Source organism: Paramormyrops kingsleyae, chromosome 3 (assembly GCF_048594095.1).
Source record: "Paramormyrops kingsleyae isolate MSU_618 chromosome 3, PKINGS_0.4, whole genome shotgun sequence".
Lineage (NCBI taxonomy): Eukaryota > Metazoa > Chordata > Actinopteri > Osteoglossiformes > Mormyridae > Paramormyrops > Paramormyrops kingsleyae.
Genome location: NC_132799.1, coordinates 6383919 through 6410151, shown reverse-complemented (window position 1 = coordinate 6410151; position 26233 = coordinate 6383919). Strand labels below are relative to the sequence as shown.

At 42.3% G+C, this 26233-nt stretch overlaps 2 protein-coding genes across 5 annotated transcripts; one reads left to right on the top strand and one right to left on the bottom strand.

Moving 5' to 3' along the window:
• Positions 1–1125: 1125 nt before the first annotated feature.
• ndufaf5 (NADH:ubiquinone oxidoreductase complex assembly factor 5) lies at positions 1126–8170 on the bottom strand. Of its 3 annotated transcripts, none has more exons than XM_023796329.2 (11): positions 7498–8165; positions 7218–7258; positions 7059–7122; positions 5736–5783; positions 5115–5218; positions 3706–3745; positions 3303–3500; positions 2698–2758; positions 2488–2571; positions 1747–1829; positions 1126–1505 (listed from the first exon to the last, which is right to left on the bottom strand). In XM_023796329.2, the coding sequence occupies exons 1-11, from the start codon at positions 7819–7821 to the stop codon at positions 1410–1412; spliced, it is 1143 nt and encodes a 380-aa protein (XP_023652097.2). In that variant the 5' UTR covers positions 7822–8165; the 3' UTR covers positions 1126–1409. The 3 variants fall into 3 exon arrangements, 2 of the variants coding, with proteins under 2 accessions (XP_023652097.2, XP_023652098.1); XM_023796330.2 differs by having other exon boundaries at positions 7897–7997; XR_011989456.1 differs by lacking the exons at positions 1126–1505; positions 1747–1829 and having other exon boundaries at positions 2497–2571; positions 3233–3500; positions 7498–8170.
• Positions 8171–8189: 19 nt separating this feature from the next.
• Positions 8190–24306, top strand: esf1 (ESF1, nucleolar pre-rRNA processing protein, homolog (S. cerevisiae)). 2 transcript variants are annotated; one of them, XM_023796326.2, is made up of 14 exons: positions 8190–8276; positions 9205–9706; positions 9859–10190; positions 10649–10762; positions 11011–11120; positions 11785–11937; positions 14300–14414; positions 15067–15217; positions 15333–15488; positions 19224–19351; positions 20340–20430; positions 21009–21100; positions 21566–21721; positions 22484–24306. In XM_023796326.2, the coding sequence occupies exons 1-14, from the start codon at positions 8199–8201 to the stop codon at positions 22793–22795; spliced, it is 2490 nt and encodes an 829-aa protein (XP_023652094.2). In that variant the 5' UTR covers positions 8190–8198; the 3' UTR covers positions 22796–24306. The 2 variants fall into 2 exon arrangements, with proteins under 2 accessions (XP_023652094.2, XP_023652095.2); XM_023796327.2 differs by lacking the exon at positions 8190–8276 and adding an exon at positions 8283–8423.
• The last annotated feature ends 1927 nt before the right edge of the window (positions 24307–26233 follow it).

The window sequence follows — 26233 nt, the reverse complement described above, 5'->3', positions numbered from 1 at the left end:
TCACAATGTGAACGAACACACTCAATATGGGGCAGTGTATCACAGCAGGTGCCATGGAGGTTAAGGTTTTAAAGCAGGACTTGTGAAATGTAAAAAGTATCGTGTCGAGTTTCAAACAGAGTGTTGCTGTTCGACAGCAAGCTACTTAGCCCAAATTACTTTGGTAATAATGTCAAGCTGTGTAAAATAGCAAGCTGAAAATAATCATAGTAACAGTCTTACTAACAACTCTGCAGCACTTGAGAAAGGCAGGGGAGAGTTGCCGGACTTATCACAGGCTTTGTGAGCATGACAATGCTGGAATAACCCCAGAGTGTAACGTATGATTTTTGCTGGTACATGAAATTGGCATCTGAGGTCAGATCTGTCACTTGGCAATAATACAAATAGATATATCTTGGATAGGACTGGAGTTTTTTTTGGGATGGGCTTCCTATTTATATTCTCTCCTTTGAACTGACAATCGATGGCTGGCAACGGAGGAAGAAGAATGTCTACAGGAGTTTGCTGTTCCTCTTCCGAGAGCAGGAATCTGGACTAAATAAATATGCACAGGCAAGTGCCCTCAGCAAGTATTCATTCACCTGCATAAAAGCAGGCAAATCTGTACCAACCAGTTAAAAATGGATGCTCTCCAGTTGCAGGAGAAATGTAGAATAAACAGTGTCAATACGGTAAGCGAGATTCTGCCTTTTACATGCTCGTGGATGGAAGCCAGCCGTTTGCCAGATCTTACAGTTTGATATTCCGCATTTTCACGGGCAGTGGCACTCAAAATTAAATCCTAATTAAGGAGATGGGTCTATCTCATGCACCTTGTTAATACCTTTTGCAATCCAAAATATTATTCAGTTGGAAAAGTGGGACCAGTTGGATTTCCTCACTGAATAACACTGCTTGATAGTGTGGGTGGGGGGGGTTCACTCAGGACCAGTGTGTTTCAGCTCAAACTACTCTTGTCATACTTACCCTCCACTGACAGCTAAATTAGCAGTGACAGTTTCTGACAGTCACACTGTCCAAAATGAGACCTGTGTTTCTGACTATTTTAGTGTTTCCCGAGGCATCTTTTGGCTATTGGTGAAGGAATACTGCAGATTACTCAGGAAAGGAACCTGACCGTCGACTGGTGCAAGTGTTTTAATGTTCATATTCTGTCTTAAAAATGTACACGATAAAAATCCCTAATACAGATTAGTAATTAAGTGCCCCTGCTGGAAAGAGATTTACAGTAAAGGGAGTTTGCGTAAAAGCTTTAGTAATATCTCCCTAGATGATTCAGTACAATGCAGTATAAATTATGCATGTGCAAACTGCTTGACTTTGAATCAGGGACATAATGATTATTGTTTACTCAAAGAATAAGAAAGATTTCTTCTTCACAACAGTAAGTATACCAAACCAGTCTTTCACCGTTCCTTTGGTTTGTCCATGGAAGGGGACTGATTGATCTTTCCAAGGTCACCAAACGAGATGTTAGCTGAGCCTCTTCTTGCTGGTTTTGCCTAATAAAAGGAAGCAAAATGGCTCCTATTTAGGCTTGTATGTAATGTTCTACAATGGCACCCCCCATCACCATTTAAAGACACAATTATTGTTATATACTCCACATTCAATCAAAAATGTTTCTGCAGTACATTAAGATCATCAAGGTCAGGTCACTTAGTTGGCACTGTAATATGCTTCTGTCTCTCCACGATTAGAGAGGGACATTATAAGATTACCCTGAACATATGTTGAACATACCTGTGATTCATGAGGCTTCCAGCCAATCATGAACAAGATCTCAAAAGTAGCTGGCACCGAGCCGTCATCACAGCCATACATTTCTATGGGAATTACAAAGTTGCACTTTTGTACTGTCCATTTCAGTGGATATAGTAGGTGTTAGATATTGAAATATTACTACTCAACACATTTCACCATTAGCCTGCCTATCATTTGACATAAGTCGTTAACTAGATACTAGGGCTGAATGATATCACATCGTAATTATTTGAAATATTTCTATATCAAATCCGTGTAACAAAAAATTTGATTAAATTTGCCCGAAATAAACTATAGCCAAAGAAAACTTTTATCACCCAGATAAAATATTTATCAGATAATCTCGTGTTGTTGCCAGAAGTTGTGTCACCAAGGACCAATCAGTGCTAACAACTGTAGAGTGATTACAGGGCTTTAGATTAGAGGCGCAAAAATTCGTCCGGATGCCGGCTTTTCGGTACTATGCCCACAATATGATAAGCAGATTAGTAGTACACCTATATTATTAACGAGAGGCGCTCTGTGACACTCACAAGTTAGTCATTTGTATAAATATGGCGTATTTAACTGCTTAACCGAAACATAAGGTTTACTGCGCATGCGCACATATCATGATTATATTGCGATGTGATATTGTGCAGTCCTACAAGAATTAACACTACATTACAGCAGTTCTCTCAAGCTTTATAACATTAGCCTGAAGGTGATTCTTATTTTTACCTTTATAGATAGCAGCAGTGGCTAATATAGTATCTCTGTGCAACATGGACTTCCTGTTCCAAGCACAGTTACTTTCACCCATTGCTGAAAAACACAAATACCTTGCAATTTTTATCACAGAATACACAGACACACAGATTTAAAAGCTGAGAGTTGACTGGAATTCCTAAAGATGGTCTCATTTCCATTTGTGTCACCCACTGAATTTACCTTGTAGGTCACTCATAACTTCAAAGACTCCTGGATAATGAATGTGAATGTCGTCGATGTCCTGAAAGGGGGGAAACTGACTTTAAATTTCTTGAAATGAAATTTACATCAAGCTATAACCATAAAAAGTCTACCACAACGTTAACGGTTGACCCATCGGGATACAGTACTTCACCACTTTACAGCTGGTTTAAAGAGAATCCTTTGGATTACATTTAGCCACACATTATAATGTATCTTACATATTGAGTATAATAATAAAATCTATGCAAATTTATGGATTTCAATAGTATCTGCCAACTCAGTTTGCTGACAATTGACAACTTGCAAGAAACATCAAAATATCACCCACATCACTTAGCCCACTAAATGCATACATGCTTCTTAAAGAAAAATTTGCCAACCAATGTAAACAACTTCACTTTAGGTATTTACATATTAACATAGTATTTATATATTAATAGACTATTTACTCCTACGTCACAAAGTAAAGCTTCAAATTAGTGTAATGTAAGGTATTTGTAGCAAGACCTACACCATGGTAAAAATGATAAGAGGTAATGGGAGGAATTCCTGAAGAAGCCCTCTGGTGTCCAGAGTCGTACCACAGTTAGCATGTTGAATCCAACTTGACCAAGGATGTTTCCCAGGTCAGTGACTGCAGTGTATGGGGACACGTGAGGAGAAAAACCTCCTTCCCTCTCGATCTCGGCCAACTGCAGGGAACAGCGCAGTTCATACAGGGTCTCTCCACCAACCATGGCCCCAATGAACACCCCATCAGGCTTCAGGACGTGGAAGATCTGCCAAACAGACAAATTCAGACACCCCTTGAATTCAATTGGCTGAAATACGCTGTTAGTTGGCAGGAATGCCGTCTGCTGATCCCCTTTCCATTGCTTCCTTGATACACAGAGTGAAATAGCCAAAATGTTATATTTCACACAAGATTTAAATTTATGTTTTTTGTATTCAAGGCTGGTGAGGTATTTAAAATGCAAGATTTACCTGACGCAAAGCTCCAGGAAGATCATTAATCCAGTGTAAGCTAGAAATGGAAACCAGAAAGAACATTTTTTATTTACCTGCCCCGTGGAATAATCTTTCTCGGTCAGCACTTTGCAAACTAATGTCAGAAAATGTAGAAAATGACCCAGGGTACAGTGCTGGGCACATTTCCATGTTGCTACTGCACCAGGATCAGGTTAATGACACATCCAATCTGAAATTGTTCACAGAAATGGAAAACTAATCTGTGGTCTGTCAATGTTTTGGCACCCCAGGGTTTATGACAGATTGTTTGGCCTGTAATCCTGCCTTTCGTTTTCTGCTTGACAGAGGTTGTGTGTCTAAAAACAATCAGGGTGTCAGAATGTAATAAAGACCAAAAGATCTTCAGATCTTTGGGAGGAAAGAATAGAAAAAAAGAGAGGAAAATAGTATTTTTTTGGTTAACTAAATGTGTGGTTCATTGATACGCAAATCTTTGTTTTGCACGATGATGATCCTTTGAAATGCATGACTGTCACCACAAATATACAACACTACGCTGTAGCAGGACTTCCCAGAGTGATGGAACAAGAGCTACATACTACAGTGGCTTCCCTCATCATAGAACAACAACTTTGGTTGGGTCTTCTGTTCCTCTAAAGCAGTGTTTCTCAGAGCAGTCCTTGAAGACCCCAGACGGTCCACGTTTTTGCTCTCTCCCAATTCCCTGAGAGTCGGGAGGGAACAAAAACGTGGACTGTCTGGAGGTCCCCGAGGACTGGTTTGAGAAACACTGCCCTGGAGTGAATAAATAAAACAGGAAGCAATGCTTAATAACAGGACTGTTTATATGAAAGTCTCTGATTCCCCAGGTCTGTCCTTCAAACTGAAGCAATCTGGCCTAGGTCCTTGCTGACATAGATAAGAGAAAAATTCATAAGGGCTACCAGCTCAAACGCTTGACCAGCCAGTCAATCATACCTCTTGATCAATATGGGGATTAATTATCTAAGCAAATCTTTGTAACCTTTGTAATCCCTGCTGAAAATACAAACTCGACTAGCCTAAGATGGTTAGGATGGTTGACCAACTTATGATAGTTGACCAGTTTAAGGTATCTTTTCACATGATAGTCATACCAGCTTTTCATGGTCATTCTAAACTGGTTTAGCAGGCTGGCCACACCAGCATAACCAGCTGGTGACTCACTCAGCTAAACCATTAAGGAGCAGCATGAACTAAGACATGACCATCAAACAAACTACCAGCATAGGCTGGTTTTTATCTGTTTTTTTTTCAGCAGGGATACTTCAATCGTTTTGAATCGAAAACAACAAAATTTGCATTTGAAAACAACAAAAATAAAACACAGTACAGTGATGCCAGTGTCAAAGTGATTAAAAAGGAAAAGGTGTCAGCACATGAACCTTAAACTGCTCATCACTAAATCAAACGTGTTCTCTCTGAAGGGCAGAAACTCCTCATCTGCCAGGATACATTGCACAGGAATGTCACTCTGCCTCCTCCGTTTCTGGAGAAGAAACAAGAGCAAATTTAGGCTGATTGTTCTAAACCACAAACACAGAAACCCCACGTTCATGCAGCTACTCACAAAAATATCAGTTTCTTATGATTTTGAAATGTGGAATGAGAGTTGTTACTAACTGCTAGATATTACTGATTTATAATGTGCCACTTGCTATTAATGAAATACTGGCTATAAGACATTAACTATATAGTAAAGTTAAATAAAAATGTCAAACTTGGACACTATGCTCTTCCAGGCATCATCATTTTTAAAAAATCATATGGTATGAGTATTTTACAGTGGAGCAAAACAGAAATCAGCTGTAACATATAAATAATCTAACTACAGGCGACTGCTGGAGAATGCCTTTGAGCTCTTAAATCTGATAGATATGCCCCTCAAGCCGCACAACATCTACGATAAATAATCAACCCCTTGTGGCACCTGCCATAAATCGCAGTCATGACAAATTTGCAATGTGTCTCCACCTTCTGGCAGGTTTTACCGGTATCAAACTCACCAAAGTGCTCTCTGAGACGTCTGTCAAAAAGAGCCTCTCAACTACATCCTGAAGGATGAATCACAACACAAATGATACAATTTGTTATTTGCTATACATTACAACCAGAGAGTGAGAGAGAGAGAATTAACATTGCAAAAACAACTATTTGTGAGCCTGATTCTTTATAAGGTTTACGTTCCTAATAAAATGTAATAACGAGAAAAAAAATCAGCTGCCTTACTGTATTAAAGCCAAAACTGTGTATGCATGTAATTGAATCCAACAAAAACAGTACACGTGTCAAACAGATCTACTGCAATTTCCAGCTATTGTCTCTTTGTAAGCATTTGGTCAGTAATAGGCAGCTGAACCGATTTGTTTTTGGTCTGTCCAAGGAATCAGCAGAGTAAGACCCCGGTCTCCTTCAGAGTAGTGGGGCAGAAAGCTCCATCACCAGATGGTCAGCCATTGGAGATCCTCAGCCCTTTTCAGCCTGGACAGATCCAACACTCCATCTGTACCTGCCGATGCCAAAACCCCAGTCCATGGGCAGTCTTGGAGCCCTGCTGCAGGCATGAAATCTTGCCGGCACGACTGACTGCCTCATAGTCTACCCCAGCAATGCACACCAATTACCATCAATGCGTGCCGGAAATCGATCAGAGCAGTCGCTGCCTCCAACTCACTGGCTGTACTTTCAATGAACCTCTTGACCACTCGACATACGAGCCAAAGGACAGGCTCAGTGCCGAAATGTGCAAAGCGACAACTCTGATTTATGCAACCATTTTTGTAGTGGTGTGTAGCTCAGCACGATGGGGCACTATGCTTGTGGCCAGAAGGTTGTCGGTTCAAATACTGTGGTCAGCAGAGTGACTTGGCCATTGGGCCCCTCCCTGTCTGACCCTGCTTTCTCAAAAAGAATGTGCATCATTTTGGATAAAAGCACTTGCTAAATAAATACATTTATAATGAAAAAGTAACTTTTCAATTACCTGCAATTGTAGAATTTCCTTAGAGAAACATGTATGCATATTGAAACCGATTACTGATTTATAGTACCAGTCCAAAAAAATTTTAAGCACATCTGCAAGTCTTCTGTAGTATTCATGTTTTTTTCCTCCCCCAGTTACCAAATACTATAGCACATTTTGTGCAAGTTAATACAAATGACAGAAACTGAATAATTGTGAATCATTAATTTTTAATAGGCTACAGTAATTAAGAGACAATCACAACTGCAAATGAGCAATGGGAATCCCTAAACACAGACGCATCCGTTACGATATGATTATAATAATTACTGTTTCTGCAGATTTTCCTGATGGGGAGCAGGCCTACCTTGCTCAAGTGCTCAGCAATGTGACTTCGTCCGCAGCCGAAATCCAAAGCCAAAGGAAACGTTCTGCAATCGTGCACCAGGAGCAAGTTATTTAAATTTTTATTATGATCCAAAAGAGCTGATAAATTCTATCTGTACAATCTTATTTTAAGTCTTACCTTGCAATATCATACACCCGGTCTGCGACTCTGCTGCCAACCTGGACCGAGAAGGCAAAAATGTCTTTCAGGTTTCATTGTCATATGCTTCCAGTTTGTATGTATGTGCATTATTCAGTACCACTTTCACTTAAGTCAAAATGTGCGTTCAGCAGCTCTGCATGTCACATGTACAGATTAAGTTTCAAAGCCAAAAAGCACCGAATTTTTGCGAGATCGACTGCTCCTGCAGTAAAGGTATCAGGTTTATCAGAGGGTCAGCCAGAAATATTCACGCTACCTCGTTTTTGAGGTACTCGTATTTATCTGGGTCTTCCAAGGAGGCAGCCCACTGCTTCTGTTTCCGTTTCATGTTTCTATCAAACACATTCATAGCACCGCCAATCTTATCGGACATTTGCCGGTTATTCGGTAATTTTATTGAGCATGGTGTTTGTGATGATGCATAAAAACGCGACAGGTCTATCCTAGCATCCCTGTGACTGACGGTAGCAGTCGTCCCCCGTGGTTCGGTGACATGTGGCGAGGCTCTGCGTCTTCTCAGAAAACATCGACAAAAACTACAAGTACCAAAAAGGACGCGGCTACTTAAAACGTTATTCATACTTTTCAGCTGATAAATCACCGGTAACCTGTAGCCTTTAAATGATTACTCTCTAAGAACAACGGAATCGCTTACATATCCCCAACTACAGTAGGTTAAGCGCTTCGCCCTTGCCCCCGACAGTACGTGACGTATTCGAGTTAAAACCTGGAACTGGACTGAACAACGGGATTTTACATAATCTTCTTCAAATTAAAATAATAATAAATGGCAGTAAACTCAAAGCGTTGCTCCAACATAATATATCCTGAACTTAATCTTTGTGTGATATTACATCTGTATTTTCCTTCCAGTTGTTTAATGTACTGTTGTTTTTAATCTGCAGCCTTTTTGAGCCAATCTGCAAGCCGTAGACTGAGGAGGGCGGAAGTAAGTGCATGACGGGAGAAAAAAAACACGTGTGTCGGGAAGTTTATATCGGAGTGTGCGAAAGGAAGCCTGACAGTAGTGTTTTGGTAAGAATTTGTGAAATATAACGATTCACGAATATGTATCCCCTTGCGTTTTTGTGTTTTCTTAAAATCTAAGATTAACTGGCGTTCTGATAGCAACCACCGATTCACCTGTGATTAAAGCGTGGCTCACAAGCTGCGGCGACACTTGTAAGAATGTTCATCTTAGAAATAAGCTTAGCTGTCTTCTGTGAAAAGGTTTTTTTACGTAGTGTAAATTTTGCTTTACTTAATGAAAGGTTTACACATTTTGGTGGCTGCCAAAGGACTGCATAAAACGGCTATAGCAGAAAGTTGCACTTTGTGCGAAGTGACGCATCTATATAATGTATATTTATAGCTTTCAAGTATTTGATATTGCAGACTTTCCCATGATTTTTTTTCTTTACGAGTAAAATTAATTACATTTACTTCATTCTTCCCTTCAAGCTTAAGTCATCGTCATAACATAAATTACATAAATAATTGTTCTCGGTCTGGAATAAATGACAGTAATTGATATTTTCAGTTTTTTTATTAATCCAGAGAGTTAAATACGTTAGAAGACGCACTTTTTTCCCTCTCTCTCCCTCTCTCTCTCTCTTTTTCTTTTTAAGAAGAAGCAAGTTGGTACTTTAATTGGTACTACTGGGGCGGGTCTGGGGGTGCCGGGGAACCAGTTTGAGAAACACCACCATACACCATCGCACTCATATATTGTATTGTTACGTTGACTGCTTTGTATTGTTACTTTCAGCTGCCATAATCTTTAAATACATAATATGTTTTATCTATCAGCTGATGTATTTAGCCAAAACGTTTGCAAAATTTCAGATACAGTCATTTGTGGGTAGGAGTGAACATGAATTTCTTGATGTATTGGCCAGATGGCTCATTCAGAGAGACCTGGTTGCCTGGTTATGATTTGAAAAACTCACCTTTTACCTTGCAGTTTCTCTCTGGGTGTATCCCTGAAGACTCAACCATGACTTCCAAGAAAGCTCGGGACAGTGATGACCGCTTCCTTCGCGTGAAGAAAGACCCCCGCTTCTGGGAAATGCCAGAGAGGGAGCGCAAAATAAAGATCGACAAGAGGTTCCAGTCTATGTTTCACGACAAACGCTTCAAGTTGAAGTACACTGTGGACAAGCGTGGCCGACCATTCAACCACTCATCGTCAGAGGACCTGAAGCGTTTCTATGAGCTAACAGACTCTGAACAGTCTGATGACCAGGACGAGCAGGTGGACGAGAAGCAGAAAAAAAAGAAGCAGAAGTCTAAAGTCAAAGCGGGTCCTGAAGAAAAAACCCAGGCTGGGGAACCACTGGAGGATCTGCAAGAGAAAACAGCCCTGGAGACAAGTAGAAAACCTCTAAAACCGAAGAGGACTCTGGAGAGGTCTAGCAAGCCTATGGCAGCTCAGAGTGTTAAGGGAGTGACAAAGTATGAACAAGGTGAGATATTAACTTATTTTAATTGTATTTATACTTCTTGGCATGTTACCTTTTAAAGTCAACATGTTATTAATAGTTTCCTATTTCACAGAAAAGATTATACAGGCCTATATTGCATAATCTTGTTCATTTGGTTTTGTTTTGTTTGGAAGGTCAAAAAATGCAGGCAGAGGAAGAAAAGGAAATGTGTGTTCAGGGTGATGAAGAACTTTTGGATTCTGGGGCTGATCTCTCTGAGCAATATGAGACGGACGAGGAAGGGGACGAGGAAGGGGATGAGGAAGGAGAGAGTGCCAGTGACTCCGAGGAAGAATCAGAGGAGGACAGCGACAGTGGGCCTGACTTAGCAAGGGGGAAGGGCAACATCGAAACAAGCTCAGATGAAGATGAGGAAGATGAGATAAATGAATTGCTGCGCCGTGAAGAAGAAGAGATCCAGCATGACTGGGGTGAAATGTGGAAAGACGCCCCTCGAAATGATGACGTGAGTAGCTCAGCTTCATTGACTCGTGTCATAAGTGCAGTGCTTCTTGAACTTCCCTTTGTAGCATTATAAAGAGAACCTGCCCATGGCCTGAGAATGGGAATGCTGTTTTTGTGTGTGTGCTTTCCTTTCCAATGACAGTGTCTTCTGATCTTCAGTTCAAGTGAAGATTTTTCATATTTGAAGTTAGTTGCTATTAAATTGTTTCATATTTCTAGCAAGTCTGGGACTCATTTGCTTATTCCACATGAAAGGTGTCTGTGCAGTCCCCAAACTGTAACCCGAGTGAAACCTTACATTACTCAGTATGCTTGTTTCAGTCGTCAGCTGATTCATTTTTTCTGGTTGTAACAAATCCAGTGTAGGGTGCTGTCACAGCAAGTCATAGATCTTAGATGTTATAACAAGAAAAACTGACGGGACAAAGCTGTTGAAAGCACATGTGTCGTCTGCAACAGGTCACCCAGAGACTCGCTGTGTGCAACATCGATTGGGACAGACTTAAGGCGAAAGATTTGCTGGCATTGTTCAACTCTTTCAAGCCCAAAGGAGGGGTTGTGCTGTCTGTTAAGGTATGGCGTGAACTCTTATTGACCTTAATCTTTTCAGACTATGCTTCTATGGAGTTCAGATATACAAAAATGGGCAAATGTGGGGGAAAGCGTGTGCCTCAACAGGTTAGGACTCAGATCGGAAGGTTGCTAGTGCATATCCTGGACTATGGCAGAGTGATCCCACAGCAAGTCTGTAAATGTGAATTGTGGGAATATCTGTATCGTCGCTTTTTAAATTGATTCCTCATTGTCGTTTTGTCATTTAGATCTACCCCTCAGAGTTTGGGAAGGAACGGTTGAAGCTAGAACAGGCCCAAGGACCAATGGAGCTGGTTGCATTGCCAGAGGATCCGGAGTTGGACACAGAGGAAGAAAGGTAGATACTAGAACCCACTTTGATTAATGTAGATCTGGCTTTTTGATGTCTATGCTTTGCTCCATCTAGTTTTGATTTTTATGAACACCAGATGGCGATATTTTGTCATGGTACATGGCATAAGCATTATTGAAGTTCTGTCCATTAACATCCTCAGCTTTTTTTTTTTAATTGAAATGCTTTATTAGAACTTATTGCCTTTTCATTGAAAAGGAACCAAGTGCACATTGGTGCAATATGTGGCTTTGTGACCCAATTTATGAGACACTGTCAACTTATAAAATTTTTTCTTGATTTGTTTTTCATTTGTGACAGAAGTTTAGATTTTCCCAGCTTTATTGGCAGCGAAATTGTGTTTTGGAATTGGTTGTATTGGCGAAAAAAACAGTTCCTGCATAGATCTCAGTAATGAGGGTTAAAGACCCAACACACAAAAAAAACTCAACCCAAGGAAAACTGCAAAATAAAGGGGGGAGAGACTTTTAATCATGGCTGTCCTGGCTGATGTAGCAGTGTTACCTCCGGCAGCCTCTGTCCAAGGCAAAGCCGGCGGCCTTTCAGAAGCTGGTGCCCTAGGCGGCTGCCTATGACGCCTATAGGATTGATCGACCCTGGCCGCACCTGAATGATTCTGCAATTGTTTTTCTCCCGTGTCTTCCTGCAGGATTTACCGGGAGAAGATGAGGGACTACCAGTTTAAGCGTATGCGGTATTACTATGCTGTCGTCGAGTGCGACAGCACAGAAACAGCTGGCAAGATCTATGACGAGTGTGATGGCTATGAATATGAGAGTAGTAGCTCCATGCTGGATCTCCGGTGAGCGAGCTGCCCTGCGTTTACTAACAGAACTGATTCTTAATATCCGTCATTGTTATTTCAATATACCACCAAAAGGTGGCACTAATATTGACTTAATATTAGTAATTAAAGTGGCACTAATATAATTAACTGGCCAATGTTGTTTAATTATTAAATTGTTGTTTACTTAACTGCTTGACTAAATTTGAATTATAACTAAGCCTTTCTGGTTCAGTATCTTACTCAAGCATAATACAGTAGTAATAATCAATACTTTATTGATCTCCTTGGGGAAATTGTCTTTACGCCTCCCTCAACTTGCTCTTTGTAGAGTAAGCTGTCCGCGAAGGGCAGCCACCTGTTGGGGCACCCAGGGAGCTGGGGGTTGAGGGTCTTGTTGGGGCGCCCAGGGAGCTGGGGGTTGAGGGTCTTGTTGGGGCGCCCAGGGAGCTGGGGGTTGAGGGTCTTGTTGGGGCGCCTAGGGAGCTGGGGGTTGAGGGTCTTGTTGGGGCGCCCAGGGAGCTGGGGGTTGAGGGTCTTGTTGGGGCGCCCAGGGAGCTGGGGGTTGAGGGTCTTGTTGGGGCGCCCAGGGAGCTGGGGGTTGAGGGTCTTGTTGGGGCGCCCAGGGAGCTGGGGGTTGAGGGTCTTGTTGGGGCGCCCAGGGAGCTGGGGGTTATGGGCCTTGTTGGGGCGCCCAGGGAGCTGGGGGTTATGGGCCTTGTTGGGGCGCCCAGGGAGCTGGGGGTTGAGGGTCTTGTTGGGGCGCCCAGGGAGCTGGGGGTTATGGGCCTTGTTGGGGCGCCCAGGGAGCTGGGGGTTGAGGGTCTTGTTGGGGCGCCCAGGGAGCTGGGGGTTATGGGCCTTGCTCTAGGACCCGCAGACGTGCTGAACCGGCGACCTTGTGATTACAAACACACAGGCTTAGCCCACTGAGCCACACGCTGCCCCCCCAAAAAAACATACACAGTCTGGCAGCATAATCACAGTGCTACCTACTTCTAGCATGTTGTGACGTTTTATTTTTTTTTATGGTTTAACTGAGAGAGCAGGTGTGGTGATATAAATGTTCTTGGCTGTATTTTACTGCAGTAAAGTGCAGTACTGCTAGGTGAGGCCATACAAACAACACAGTGTGCCTCCATACGGTAATCAGTGTAGAATGTGCATGTGTTCAAACATGCAGACCAACAGCTAGAATGCCGGTATTGAAGGAGCGGTACCCATCCAGCCCAGCCCCTTCGCCTTCAGCCCTCTTCTGGATGGACCGGGGAGGCACCGGTGTCCAGCCTTCGCTCAGCTTGGGTCAGCTTTCATGAACATGGCTGTCGTATTTGGCTTTGCGTCCCTTGCGGTGGTGTGTGGCGACATGGCGTTTATTTTCTCATAATCAGCCCTGCCGCTGAATTTCCCCCGTTGCCGGCGGCGAGTGTCGGTACGCCCTCCTTCACGCCTGCTGGCAGCCGCAGTTTAAGGCGTTTCTGCTGGAGGGGCCGACGTCCAAGTTGGCCGGGCCGTCGATCGGCACGACCGCTGGCATCCGAGGCCCGGGCAAAAAACCTGGCCTCTGCATCTACCACCGGAAGGCCGGGCGGCTTGGCTCGGCTCGCAGAGAGCCTTCCTCTTCACGGTAGAGCTGCGGCACAGCTTCGCGGATTCGCCACTGGGTCTCTCCCCCGTGTGAGCGGGGGAGGGGCAGCCGCAGAGCTGTCGTCAAGTTGGCATTGGGGTACAAGTAGAGTGTAACACTTGAGTTGCAGGCCTCTATTTGAAGGCTGTTTAATTCTAACTCAGAGTTATTTAGCTTGGCTTAGGGTCTTGGTACGTGTATGCCGGAATGTGCAAGAAGCACCTTCTGCACATTTGGAGAACTCGAAAATGTTTCGGTTTATTTGGACAAATTAAACGAAAACCAGCGTAATGGTGCCACGTGCGTCGTCGCCATGTATGATGAATGTTTCCCGTAGTCGTGTTACAAAAGGACATGCATCTTATCGCTTAATGGAATCGTGGAATCATGGTCTGGATTATGGAGAAGGGAGCCTACTTCTCTCATCCGTTTCTCTTGATATATTTCATTTAAAATATAAAAGAGTAATTAAGCATGTTGCCCTTTTTGGTGCAAACAAACCTGCAAAACAAACCGAGTCCGGAATTATAGTGAAGGCAAACCGTTTTGAGGACTCTTCCATCAACGTGCCACTGCCTGGATCGTTGGGATCCCATTGGTTATATTTCTACATGGTTCCCAGTTTTTCCATTACGTCACGAGTAGCTGAAATGTGTAAATTGGTGGACTACAAATCTTTCTGTCCGATTAACAATTCCCTCACTGTTTAGACATAGTGCCCCGATTGTTATGGTTCCTCTATTTTTCAAACAGGTTTATTCCAGACGACCTCACCTTTGATGAGCCGCCAAAAGATGTTGCCACAGATGTGGACTTGGCTGCCTACAACCCCAAATATTTCACCTCAACTGCGATGGCAACATCAAAGGTAGGATGAGGCATGGCGAACCTTCAGCGCCCAAACAAAAGACCTTCTATAAATTAAAGCGGTAATTGAGCCGTAACTCTGCGAGACTGCGGAAGGTCATGTCTCGCTGCTCTCCATGACAGCCTTAATGGGACCTACTTCTGCACGTTAAGACGGCTTGGCTGGCAGCGCCGTAATTTTGTTTCTCTGACCTTGTTCACCTCACAGAAGAAGGGTCAGGGCTCTTTAGCCATTGAGAGAAGCCAAAGAGTTGATCAGTCATAGACGAGCCTGATGCTACACATGGACAAAGTAGTTGATGCTTTGGTCTTGTCTGTGCAATATGTATGTATGCATGTATATATGTTACGTGCATATGTATGTATACATATGTATATGTGTATGTGTGTCTATAACATACACATACATCTGTATGGCTGTGGTATGTATGCATGCAAATAGGTGAATATATTTTATTTCTATGGTTTGTATGTTGGGTGTGTGATTGATTCAGAAAGGCTGGACTGTTGAATGGATGCTTTTTCTAGTTGTGTACTTTAATTAATCTTTACTTCAACCCAACTCAACTAGAGACAAAAAATGGCAATTCATGGTAGTTAAGGTGTGACATGGCATACAAATACAAATATACATGTGTGTGTTTGCACTCAAGGTGGAAATGACCTGGGATGAAACGGACCATGAGCGGGTCACCACTCTAAACAGGAAGTTCAAGAAGGATGAGATTCTGGACATGGACTTCCAGGCATACCTGGCCTCCTCCAGTGAAGACGATGATGAGAAGGAGGACGAAGATCTAGAAGGTCTTTACCAGATTGTGTATCTATTGGAACTTGCAGTAGTTAACAGTTGGATTTAGTTCCATTTTTAACTTTCCAGAGAGATCATAAGAACATTGTTGTTGTCACTGTGCTGCAGGCGATGAAGACCACGGAGTGGAGAAGATAGCCAAGAAACCCCACAAGAATGACGCAGAGCAGATTGCAAAGTACCGGGAGCTGCTGAAGGACATTCAGCACAAGGACGTGAAGCTGGAGGACAAAGCCATGGAGATGGAGGTCACTTGGGTCCCAGGTATTACGCTGTTTCCAGTCGGAAAATTAGGCATGCCGAGCTGCGTGTCTTTCGAGAAAAGTCTTTTAGAATTTTCCCCTTTCAAGTGAAAAATATGCATTTAAATGAAAATATTCTGGGTCATTTCCGCTGGTCATGCAGAAAAACTGTAATGTGGCCAATGCAATTTCCAGAAGATTCCAGTAAGAGAGCTGACACCGAGGTGGGGGGTGATAAGTATTCACACTTTAATTGCACGCTTTATGCTCGTCTCGTAGTGGGCAGTTGAATGGCAAGTCCGGGGCTCGCAGTCAGAATTTCAGTCCAAAGTAACCACCATTGGTTGATTAGTAGCCAGAATGAAGTGACTGTATCTGTGTGTGTTTACTCTTTCTGTGGTCTGGGACTGCCTGCAGTCAGGCAGCCATAACTAGGGCTTTGGAACTGCTGAAATTCCAATCATGAATGATTGTTTGGTTTGGTATGAATTTGAGGATGTTTACCTCCAGTGAGAATGTGTTGAAAACCCCGTGGTTGGAGACCTCAGGAAATCTGGCACACCTCACGTGTGGGAATAGTACTGGCTGACGTAAAGCAGGCTATATTATCCTCGTCTTTGACGTGGCTTTTTTCTTTGTGTTACCTGGATACTTTTGCATAGGGGGAATGTAGAGATGTCAGACGCAAATGTTGTTTGAAAGGGTGGAAAATGTTTCATTATGTGCGCTAGGCAACACTATTATGGCAAAATAACCCCCCGACAGTCATACCTTTTCATCAATTATCTAGTGAAGTTACAATAAGCACGAACAGGCTTCAGTTATTATTTTTTTTCTAGCTATTGCAATTACACAGATCACTTTGGCTTCTCCTTAAGCACTTAATGGATAGCTATTTTTGCAAAGCATAGTGAATGTGGTTTGGGGGAAGAGTGCAAAGTACTGTTTAAGCGTTGCATGAGCTGTATTGCACTTCTTAAGGACTGACCCTTTCTCCATGAATGGCTTTCATTCAGCTTTTTATCCATATTGCTTTTTCCCCCCGAAGAGCATTAAGAGTTCAAATGTAGAGGGTTTCCTATGATTGCTGTCGGACGACCTCTGTGCTTGAAAAACGAAGGCAGGTGTATCGTGATGTCTTCAACCTTGTATGTCATTCCCGTAGTGGCCTGTAGAGGGCAGGAATTATTCCTGAATAGAGACTGCTGGTAAAGATGCAGTGTTACTTTATTAAAAATAAACAGTGGTCTGATAAAGTATCACATCTGGTGAGTTAGTTCTGAATTGATTATTAGGTCTCACCAGATTGGTATCAACTCCTAGCAACCGTATAAGGAATTTTTCCAGAATGTTCTGTCTTAGAGATGTTGCATGACCTGTTCTGCTTTTACGGTCAACTTTTCCGAGCGTTATGGTCTTTTTCCAATGGCCGCCGACTCTAAATTCCAGTACCTGTAATTCCAAGAACTGCCGGACTGGAGTTTTGAGAGCATTTTCCTCCTGAAACCACACAAGCAGGTAATTTAATACCACGGTTTGCTTTGTTGCGAATGGTGAGGAGGTGGTGAAAATCGCACCTGGAGGTCAAGTGCATGTTAGAGATTTTGAGAGCGTGAACGCAAACTTTTGTGTTGGGTTAGTATTGTGGGGGGGGGGGGGTGGGGGGGGAGGTGGTGTCAGATGCCTTTCATCCAAATCGACCATCTGAAGCGCCGTTAAGTCCATGTCCAAGTAATTACATAACGGAACACAGGCACTCTCCAGAAACGCGGCCGCATGCGAACCAGAGGCAGCACAGGCTGCAAGCAGATGTTTGTTAGAAAGCATCACTCTCAGGCCTCAGCCTGTCAGAGGCAGACTGGGATAAACCTGGGACCTCATTTATTATTTCCTTGTCCCCAGTGCTGACTGCTGTTGAGACCTACACAGGGTCTTCTAAACAGGCCACTGAGTGTCAATCCATTCAGCTCCCTGGATCTCCGTCTTTACTCCTGCAGGTCCTGATTCGAGCTGCCTTGTGTGACAGATGTGCCTGGTCCACAGCACAAAACAAAGGCACAAATGCTCAAAACTGTTCTTTTCCCTAGATGTGTTTGTAGTTTTTTTCCCAATACACAAATACACAATACATCAGCAAAACCAGGCCACCAATAAACAAACAGCCTTGATCTGTATTGGCCGTGGTTGTAGTTTTTTTTGGAGGACAGCAAAGTGGTGAAAAATAATAATTTGATGTTCTGCAGTTGCCTTCCATTGGCAATCCTTAAGCATGTTTTTTTCTATTTTAAAAATTTAATTTGTACAACATAACTAATGAAAAGAAGAAAAATTGGATAAAATACCTAGTTACCAAGAAGCCAATGGGCATTAGACTATGGTAAATGAGCTCAATCTCCGATGCTAAGTATAATTTAGATTTACTGGTTTATACTGCAAAGGTGGGCAGTCTTATCCTCAATGCTGGTTTTTGGGATAACCCAAAAGCGTGAGGACTCTTCAGCCAATCAGTCCTCTAATTAGTAATCTAATTAGGGAGTTGCAGCAAAAACCCATATACCCAACAGAACAGCCCTTTCTGGATAAGATTGCCTACCCCGTTATACTGGATAATTGTGCCTTTTAGAGACATGTTTTGCAAGTTCATATTTGAGCCGACAAAATGCAGAGGCCACTCGGAACAGAAACCATTCCTCAAAAAAGCAGTTGTTCCAGCTTTTTCGCGACATTTTAATGCTGACGTCGATGATTCTGGCTTCTTCTGTGGAGCCGTGCCATTTTGTCAGCTGCGGTTGTGCAGCTGCTGGGAACAGAATGGTCCGCGTACTGGAATCTGGTGGATCTGCCACGGCACTGGGGAGGATAATATTCCTTACTGGAAATAGCGCTGAGTTATTTAATGCTTTGGCCCCAAGTTTCACACTCTGCGAGGTTTTTATGCACACACAGACACCCAAAGAAGCGCAGGCACAAAGCCAGAACCCCAGCGGACTCGCACACCCCACGCAGAGGGATCATCACGCCGGGCCGGGCTGTGCAGTCCAGCCGCCTTCCACATGTCACAAAGAGACACTTCCAGCTGCCTCAAATTGCTTCAGCATTGGTGGTGTTGACTCTGCTGGATGGATGCAGATGAATGAGATCAGAAGGCTTAATTGTTTGTGGTCCTTATCACTGGGTCCTGGATTCTGCCATAATGGAAGAATTGCTGGTAACACTTTACTTAAAGCACTCATGTATAATGCATTATAGATACCTTCATAGTGCATTATAATGCATTGATGAAGTATTATACACAAAGCTATAACTTTATAAAAAGGCATAACATTATAGACATGTTTATTATTCATTATGCATGAATGCTCTATGAAGCTATCATGTAAAATGACTGTAAATACTGTCATAATGCATTATAATAGTTTATACTGACCTCAGTCTCTACATGAAATGCATTATAGCTCAGAGCTTCATAGAGTATTCATAATGAATTATAAAAATTGCTATAATGTGTTATGCCTTTTTATAAAGAGTTTTGGCCGTGTTTGTAAAACTTAATGAATTATTTTGATGGCATATATAATGCATTATAATGAGTGCTTTAAGTAATGGGCTTCCGAATTGTTTCATGTTCCTCTAAGCAAGATGGATAGCAATAAACACCCTGCTAACATCAGCTTCCCCCGGCACCTGTATGGCATTCTTACATTGTGTAAACGTCATTTTTGTTTTTTTTTCCCCCCTTTTCTCCCCATCGCTGTAGGTCTGAAGGACACGACAGAGCAACTGGTGAAAAAGAAACTGGAGAGTAAGGTCCAGCTGACCCCATGGGAAGAATTCCTGCAGAAGAAGAAGGAGAAGAAGAAACAAAAGAAGGCGGAACGCAAGCAGGTTGCGGATCCGTTCGGCTCTGCAGGATTCTTGTTTTTTTTTTTAATAGAAAGCAATATAATATGTTATAAAGGGGCTCCATGTTTACAAGCCACCTACTCTTTCCTATTGCATCATCCATTATGTTGCTGCGGCTTGTTAAACGTAGAGCTATTTGGCATTGCGTTGCCTAATGGTATCGCTACATGTGTGGTATGATCGCTCTTCGTTCGAGTGGAAAGCTTTAATGTATTCTGGGCCAGAAAGCCCTGCTTCCTTTGGTTGGACCTGAGACACAAGTGCAGTTGTTTTAATACCAAAAGATCTTTTGAACAAGCTTCTCGAATCGTGAGAAGGTGAACGGGTTCATCACGCTCTCCCCCATAAAAAGTTCGCGCACGCGAGCGCGGAGCGGAGTGGAGCTTTCGTACCGAACCTCAGGAGGAGGTGGCCTGTGAAACTGTGAGGTGCCTATAAAGTCCATGTCTCTGAACACAGAACCTGCAGTCATGCAAAAAAAAAAAAAATACCCTGCCCAGCCCCCCGGCAGCAATGTTATCTCACCCGCCGTGCACTTACTGTCCGCCTTGGGGCCTTCTTTCATCAGGGTCAATGTCGGCCAAAATAAATATCATTATTCGGAGTATGTGATTAAAGACAAATACACTTGTTTTAGCCCAAAAACATAACTTTGATCATGGCGCTAGCTTATGTGGACTGTTTGTTGGAGGGAGCCATGGATAAACTGAGGAGTACGTGTTCTACACGTTTACCCTACTCGCCGTTTTCGATATTGTTGTAGCATTTGTGCACTGCAGCAGAATTTCACACTATCACAAATATAGCAGATTATTGGCATATTGTTAGCATATTACAATATATCTTATTAGCATATAGCTAGATACTGTTTCATTCTACCTAAAATGTGCTGTTGGTGTATTGTAATAATATTGAGTACAAGCAACAGGGCTTCTTAATGTTTTATTTGTATGTCTTTTTATTAATACAGGCTGCCCCTCAGTCTGACCTAAGTGATGATGACCTACCACCTGACGTTGACCTCAGTGATCCGTACTTCACTGAAGAACTTGGAATATCAGGTTTTTTTTTTGTTTGTCATTTTCACCTGTTCTAGTCTCTGACCAATGAGACAGTGAGTAAATCACAAACATAGTGGGGAGGGAAGGAAATTAACAATATTACTGTTTTCTATTTTTATATAAACACCAGCACGGACTTGCTGTCCCTCAAATTAGTTTTTAAATATTCTGATTTCATTTTTGGCAGTGACTTCTGAAGGTTCCCTTTGATCTAAACAATCAAGTAGAAAATGTGCGACTTTGCGTTGTTTAAGTGAGCAGAATGGAAGAATGATAAATGAAAGACGGCTTCTCCATACACAAAGCTCTCGGTGTGCCTGCAGATGACCTCAGAATAATGATTTCTAAGAATCATTTGACATACAGCTTGGAGTCCAAAGAAAATGGATCGAGGGCAGAATGTATTGTAAACAGTCTGAAAGAACGTAATAAACCTTGCATTTGGTGCGAGGTCACGGGCAGCGACGGCCGAACTGAAGAGGCGTCGGGAGCCGTAATGTAAAGCAGAACGTGATCGCCCTCATCCACTTCATTTTTTTTTCTTTTAAACTATACTTGTCGGTGTCCCTTGATCCCAGGGTCTGAACTGAAAACAAAGTCCAAGAAGATGAAAAAATCTAAGGAGGAAGAGAGGACACCGGAAGAAGAGGCTGAGCTAGAAAGGCAAAAGGTCAGTTTGACAGGGTACATGTGTTGGGTCATCAACATGCCACTTTCCCTTAATGTCACACCCATTTGATCTCTTGTTATTGTTAATTTTACTCTTATGGTTACTAGGCAATGAGGTACCTGTCAGCAGAGTTTAGAAAATGTGGTGTTCACTGGATAGTTATTTATTTTATATATGTTTTGCCAGTGTTAGGCAGGGATTGGCAGATTACTCCCTTAAGCACAAAAAGACCTGATGACTCATTAATCAAAATGGCCGTTTATATAAGAGAACTAAGCATGTGTTGTTTTTGAGGTTTAATGAGCTGTTGAAAGACGACTCGCATGAAACTTGAAGAAAAACACCCCTGTCAGCAGTAGAGTGGTCCATTCCAGATTCATTTTATTAAGACGTGGCTCTTTTGGGATTTACACCGGAGGGGTGTGAGTGTGTGAAACGTCTCTCGATGCACTCGTCTCTTGCCAGGCGGAGATGGCGCTGCTGATGGATGATGAGGACGAGGAAGACGCGAAGCGCAAACACTTCAACTACGACAAGATCGTGGAGCAGCAGAACCTGAGCAAGAAGAAGAAGAAGAGGCTGCAGAAGCGGAATGAGCTGCAGGAGGAGGATGACTTTGAGGTCGGCCCCCCTTGCTATCTTCCTCATGGCATCTTTACCTTTGAGCCACGCCCCCAAACCAGATGCTTTGGCCCATAACATTCACACTGCCCTACATGGGCCATCTACATCTCTAGGGCGTATACCTGAGTATGGATTCTATACCTTTAAGGAATACTTTCTGACCTCTATGGCCAAAATCTGGCAGTCTCACCCATTGTGTCGTCCAAGTTGCCCCACACAAAAACTGTTACTCATTGAAAATGGTTATTCTTAAAAGTATAGCTGGCGATTTTATGTTTGCTCTAAATTTTTGGATATGAAGATGGCAGTCATTTAGAAAAAGCTTTTTCCCCTGGGGCATGGAATACTGAGCATTTAATACACAGTAAAGCTCGCGGTTTTGTAACGACGGGTCGTATGTACTGTTGTAATCCTTGAAACGGTTTAATTCACGGAGATGTGAAGCCAGCCATTTGCAGTAAATAAAAGAGCCCAGCTAATTTTTGTGCTAAATGCTGCCAGATGTAGTGTGTTAGATATCATCTCTCTCCTGGTGTAATGATTTGGAAACAGATAATAACATGAAATTGACCAAAGGCCTAGAGCCTAGGTGACTTGTCCTCACAGGGTCCTAAATCCTAAGCTTACTTCATTGGTATCTCATAGTGCATCATACTTGTACTGTTGTGTATCATTTTATTGATGCAGGCCTTCAATGCGATCACTGCTTTCACCAAAACAGAATCCCTGCTTATTCTCTCATTGCTTGTTTTGTTACAGGTTGATGTAAAAGATCCTCGCTTCCAGGCCATGTTTACCTCACACTTGTATAACCTGGACCCCTCGGATCCAGGCTACAAGAAGACCAAGGCCACCCAGAGGATCTTAGAGGAGAAGCAGCGGCGACGAGAGGTGCAACAGCAGGAGGACGTCGTGAAGAGGAGGCAACAGGAGACGGAACAGGAAGTCGGTGGCAGGCAGCAGCCAGCTGGGCCAAAGAAGGCCATGGACCCTGGGCTGTCCATGCTCATCAAGTCCATCAAAAACAAAACAGAACAGTTTCAGGCCAGAAAAAAGCAAAAGACAAAGTAAGGTCAACATGAAATATAGGTGGGCAGACTGGAACAGATTAGTGGCCTGAAAGCTTATCGCATTGAGTAGTTTGTATAATTAACTCTTAAACAGAATCATCAAGAATTTTCTTGTCAGAAATCCACCCGAACGGATTATCTCATTAAAACCGTCGGATTAATAATGCGGCGTGTGGAGTTGCATCTGTCTGTCCCAGAATGTCCAGGAAGTTCAGCCCGTTTTGAAGTGCATTCCCCAGTGGAATGCACTGGTATTAATGGCTCCTTTCAAGCTTCCGGCATGAACCACTGATGGAAGAAGACTTTTATGTTGTACAAAGGAGCCTCTCATGTCCTTGTTTTGACTTTGGAATGATAAGAAAAGTAACCGAACTTAAATCTCGTCCTTCCATTCGGTGAAACACTGGCTGAGGGGAACACAATCCTTTTTCGCGAGTGACCCTGACCGTGGCTGAAGCGGAGGGAAGAAATTCCATGAGGCCAGTTGAGTGAAATATGATCCCATTTGTTCAAGATCCCATGGATAGTTCCTTTTTTAAAATTCTGATAATCCGCATGAAGTGTTCCCTGTGTCGTGTGCTTTTAATTTAGTTTTTTGTGAAGTCCTCCTTGATTCCTAGAGCATGCTTGTGTCATGAGTCATATAGGGGTTCAGAGATTTTTAGATGTGCTTGTTTATTAAACAGCTGTAACTAGCATGGTTCACTGTAAAACTGTGTCGTCAATGGGTCATCTCACAAATTAATTCCTTTTGACTGAACAAAGTCATCATAATGGTTTTCCATCATCCGCGTTAATTCATGGATCTCCCCAGTTAAACTTGGTCTCTAATTCTGTATTCCTGGAGAACAGGGCCCGTATTCACAAAGCATCTTAAGGCTAAAAGTAGCTCCTAACTTGCCGATTTAAGAGAAACTCCTAAAAATAATGGGCGTGTCGGTCCTAAATGCAGGACTCCTGAGTTCTTTTGACTAAGAATAATTCACAAAGCCCCTTATCAATAAACGTAGCACTAGGAGAACTAAAAGTAGTCGAGAGGACTCCTAAGTCACTAAGACCAATTCACAAACAACCGCAAAATGGCTGCTTTCAATCCACGTCGCAATGTCTTGGAAACATTAAACAAACACTGAATTGCTTAAAGGATACCGCCTCAGTCAGGAGGGAATAATGATTGTTGTGGAGCTTGTGAGGGATGCAATAACATCTCCAACAAACCGAAGCAGCCCAATCATACACAGTGGAAACTGCTTATAGTGATCACGTCTGGGTGAAATTGATCACTATAAGCAGATGATCATTATAACCAATTTTTTTTCTTTATGTCTCAACCATATGACCATCCAATTGACATTTGTATATTCATTACATGTATATAAGGTAAAACGGACGGCCTCACTATGTACTGCATTTTATTGACGTTCAATACACAGCTGTTTGAAATGCTTTTCAAATTACTGAACTGTGTATAATTGAAATATGCTATAATACAATAAAATATTCCTCACTGTAGGTTCGCTGCTGCATCTCGTTGGCATATTTCACCTCATTTTTCAGTCTATCTTAAGCTTTGTCGAGTCTATATCTTATTGAGAGAAAATGACTTTCTTATTCCCGTCATGTTTTCTGTGCATGCAGCATTAGCCTCAGGTAGCTAGCCAGAAGCAGACAGGTTACCGCAATCGTAAGGCGTAAAAAAGCCGCAAAGTAGGGTGATCAAAGTAAAGGAAAAAAAAACATACCGTAGTTCTAATTTTCTCCATATGGTGTCATGTTTAAAAAGACCAATAATAAACACTGTACTTGATTACTATAAGCAAATTATTTAAACAGTATTTGTACAAGAATGATTCTGTCCCATAATTGGTTGATCACTATAAACATGGCCACTATAAGTGGTTTCCACTGTATTTGTGTTTATGGGATGTGGCACATACATTTTCACCAGCACCAAACCCCGTGCTTACCGCAGGCAAGTCGTGCGTGAGAACTGAGAGTCTTACTCTTACCTTAGGAGTTGGCTCTCTTCCTAACTAAAAGTTGCTCTCAGCCACTTTGTGAATAGGTTTCAGGAAAAAAAAAAACTTTTAGTGTGATTTAGAAGTACTCTTAGTGGAAAGACACAAAGATTTGTGAATATAGGCCCAGGACTCCTTTCCCTATATATAAGTTTATAAGCATAAGTTCATATGTAATTTGTGAGCAGTTGGAAGTATTTATTTTACTGGTAGATGAATGTAAAATTCTCATGTGCAACAGGGACACACTAAGCCAAAATGCTGTTATTACTTGTCACTTTTCATTCACGCTATGGTTTCAAATATTTTTCCTTAAAAGCATCATGACACCATTTGTGTTATAATGGTGAAAACGTGATTTGAGATTCACAATGTCTTACTAGGCGGGTGCCAATGAATTATATTTGAGAGTTAACTAAGATCAAGCTGAATGTAGTCTGACCTTGGACCTCATTTGGGTGGGAGAGGTAGGTGGGCACGGCGTGCTGTGTTTACTCTGACAACATCATATTGTAGGTTGTGGATGCTTGGGACATTTCAGGTGAAAGCCCTCAGGAACCAAACTGAATTTCTGTGTTGACCGTGGAAAAGAAGATCCTGTTTCGGCTTTGTGGTCCGACAGAATCTGTTCCAGTTTATTTCTGCTGGTGTCTCCATCAAAACATCTGTTGAGGATAATGTTTAGATAATCCAGGAGAGTGGAATCCTGACCAGTGCTTGCACTCAGTAGTGTCTGTGTGTCATCTAGACCATTTCAAGTAACGCCCGTACTAAAATGTTGCTGCGTGAGGCTCCAGAAGGGGCTCTAGCGGTGTTACAGTGTCCTTGGTAAAGCACCATATCTACACACGCAGAGTTTCCATTTCCAAATTCATTTTAAGTTTCTTTGGTTAAAGACAATGAAATGATAATAGATTTAACAGGCTCGCATAGGGCGTACAGCAGTCATGCCCAATTTAAAACCAATGAAAGAGTAAATATCTGAGGTGACTTCATTCAGATCTATCGGAATAAGGAAATTATTTTACTTGGTTATTTTTTAAAGCAATTATTTGTGAAGTGTGTGGTGAAATATTCCAGTAAAAGTACGTCCTTGTATTCCTACCAAATGTATTAAATGAAATTAACCCATGCATCACCCTCGTCATCGGCCGTGACAGGAGAAGGTTAGTGGAACTGCTTCATACTCGCTCGATTAATATCAGCATTGCATATACTAGTTCGTGAAAGAAGCCCAGATTGTTTGCGTGGCATAACCATATGTTAAAGGGGGACGACAGATGTCTGTAAACTTGAATTTCCCTTCAAAGGCAAGTATTTAGCTGCTATATTCCCAATATGGAGACACTGTCTCTCATGAAGTACAGATGGTGGTCTGATGGTCAAATACGCTTATCATACATTCTTTATACACTTTGCAA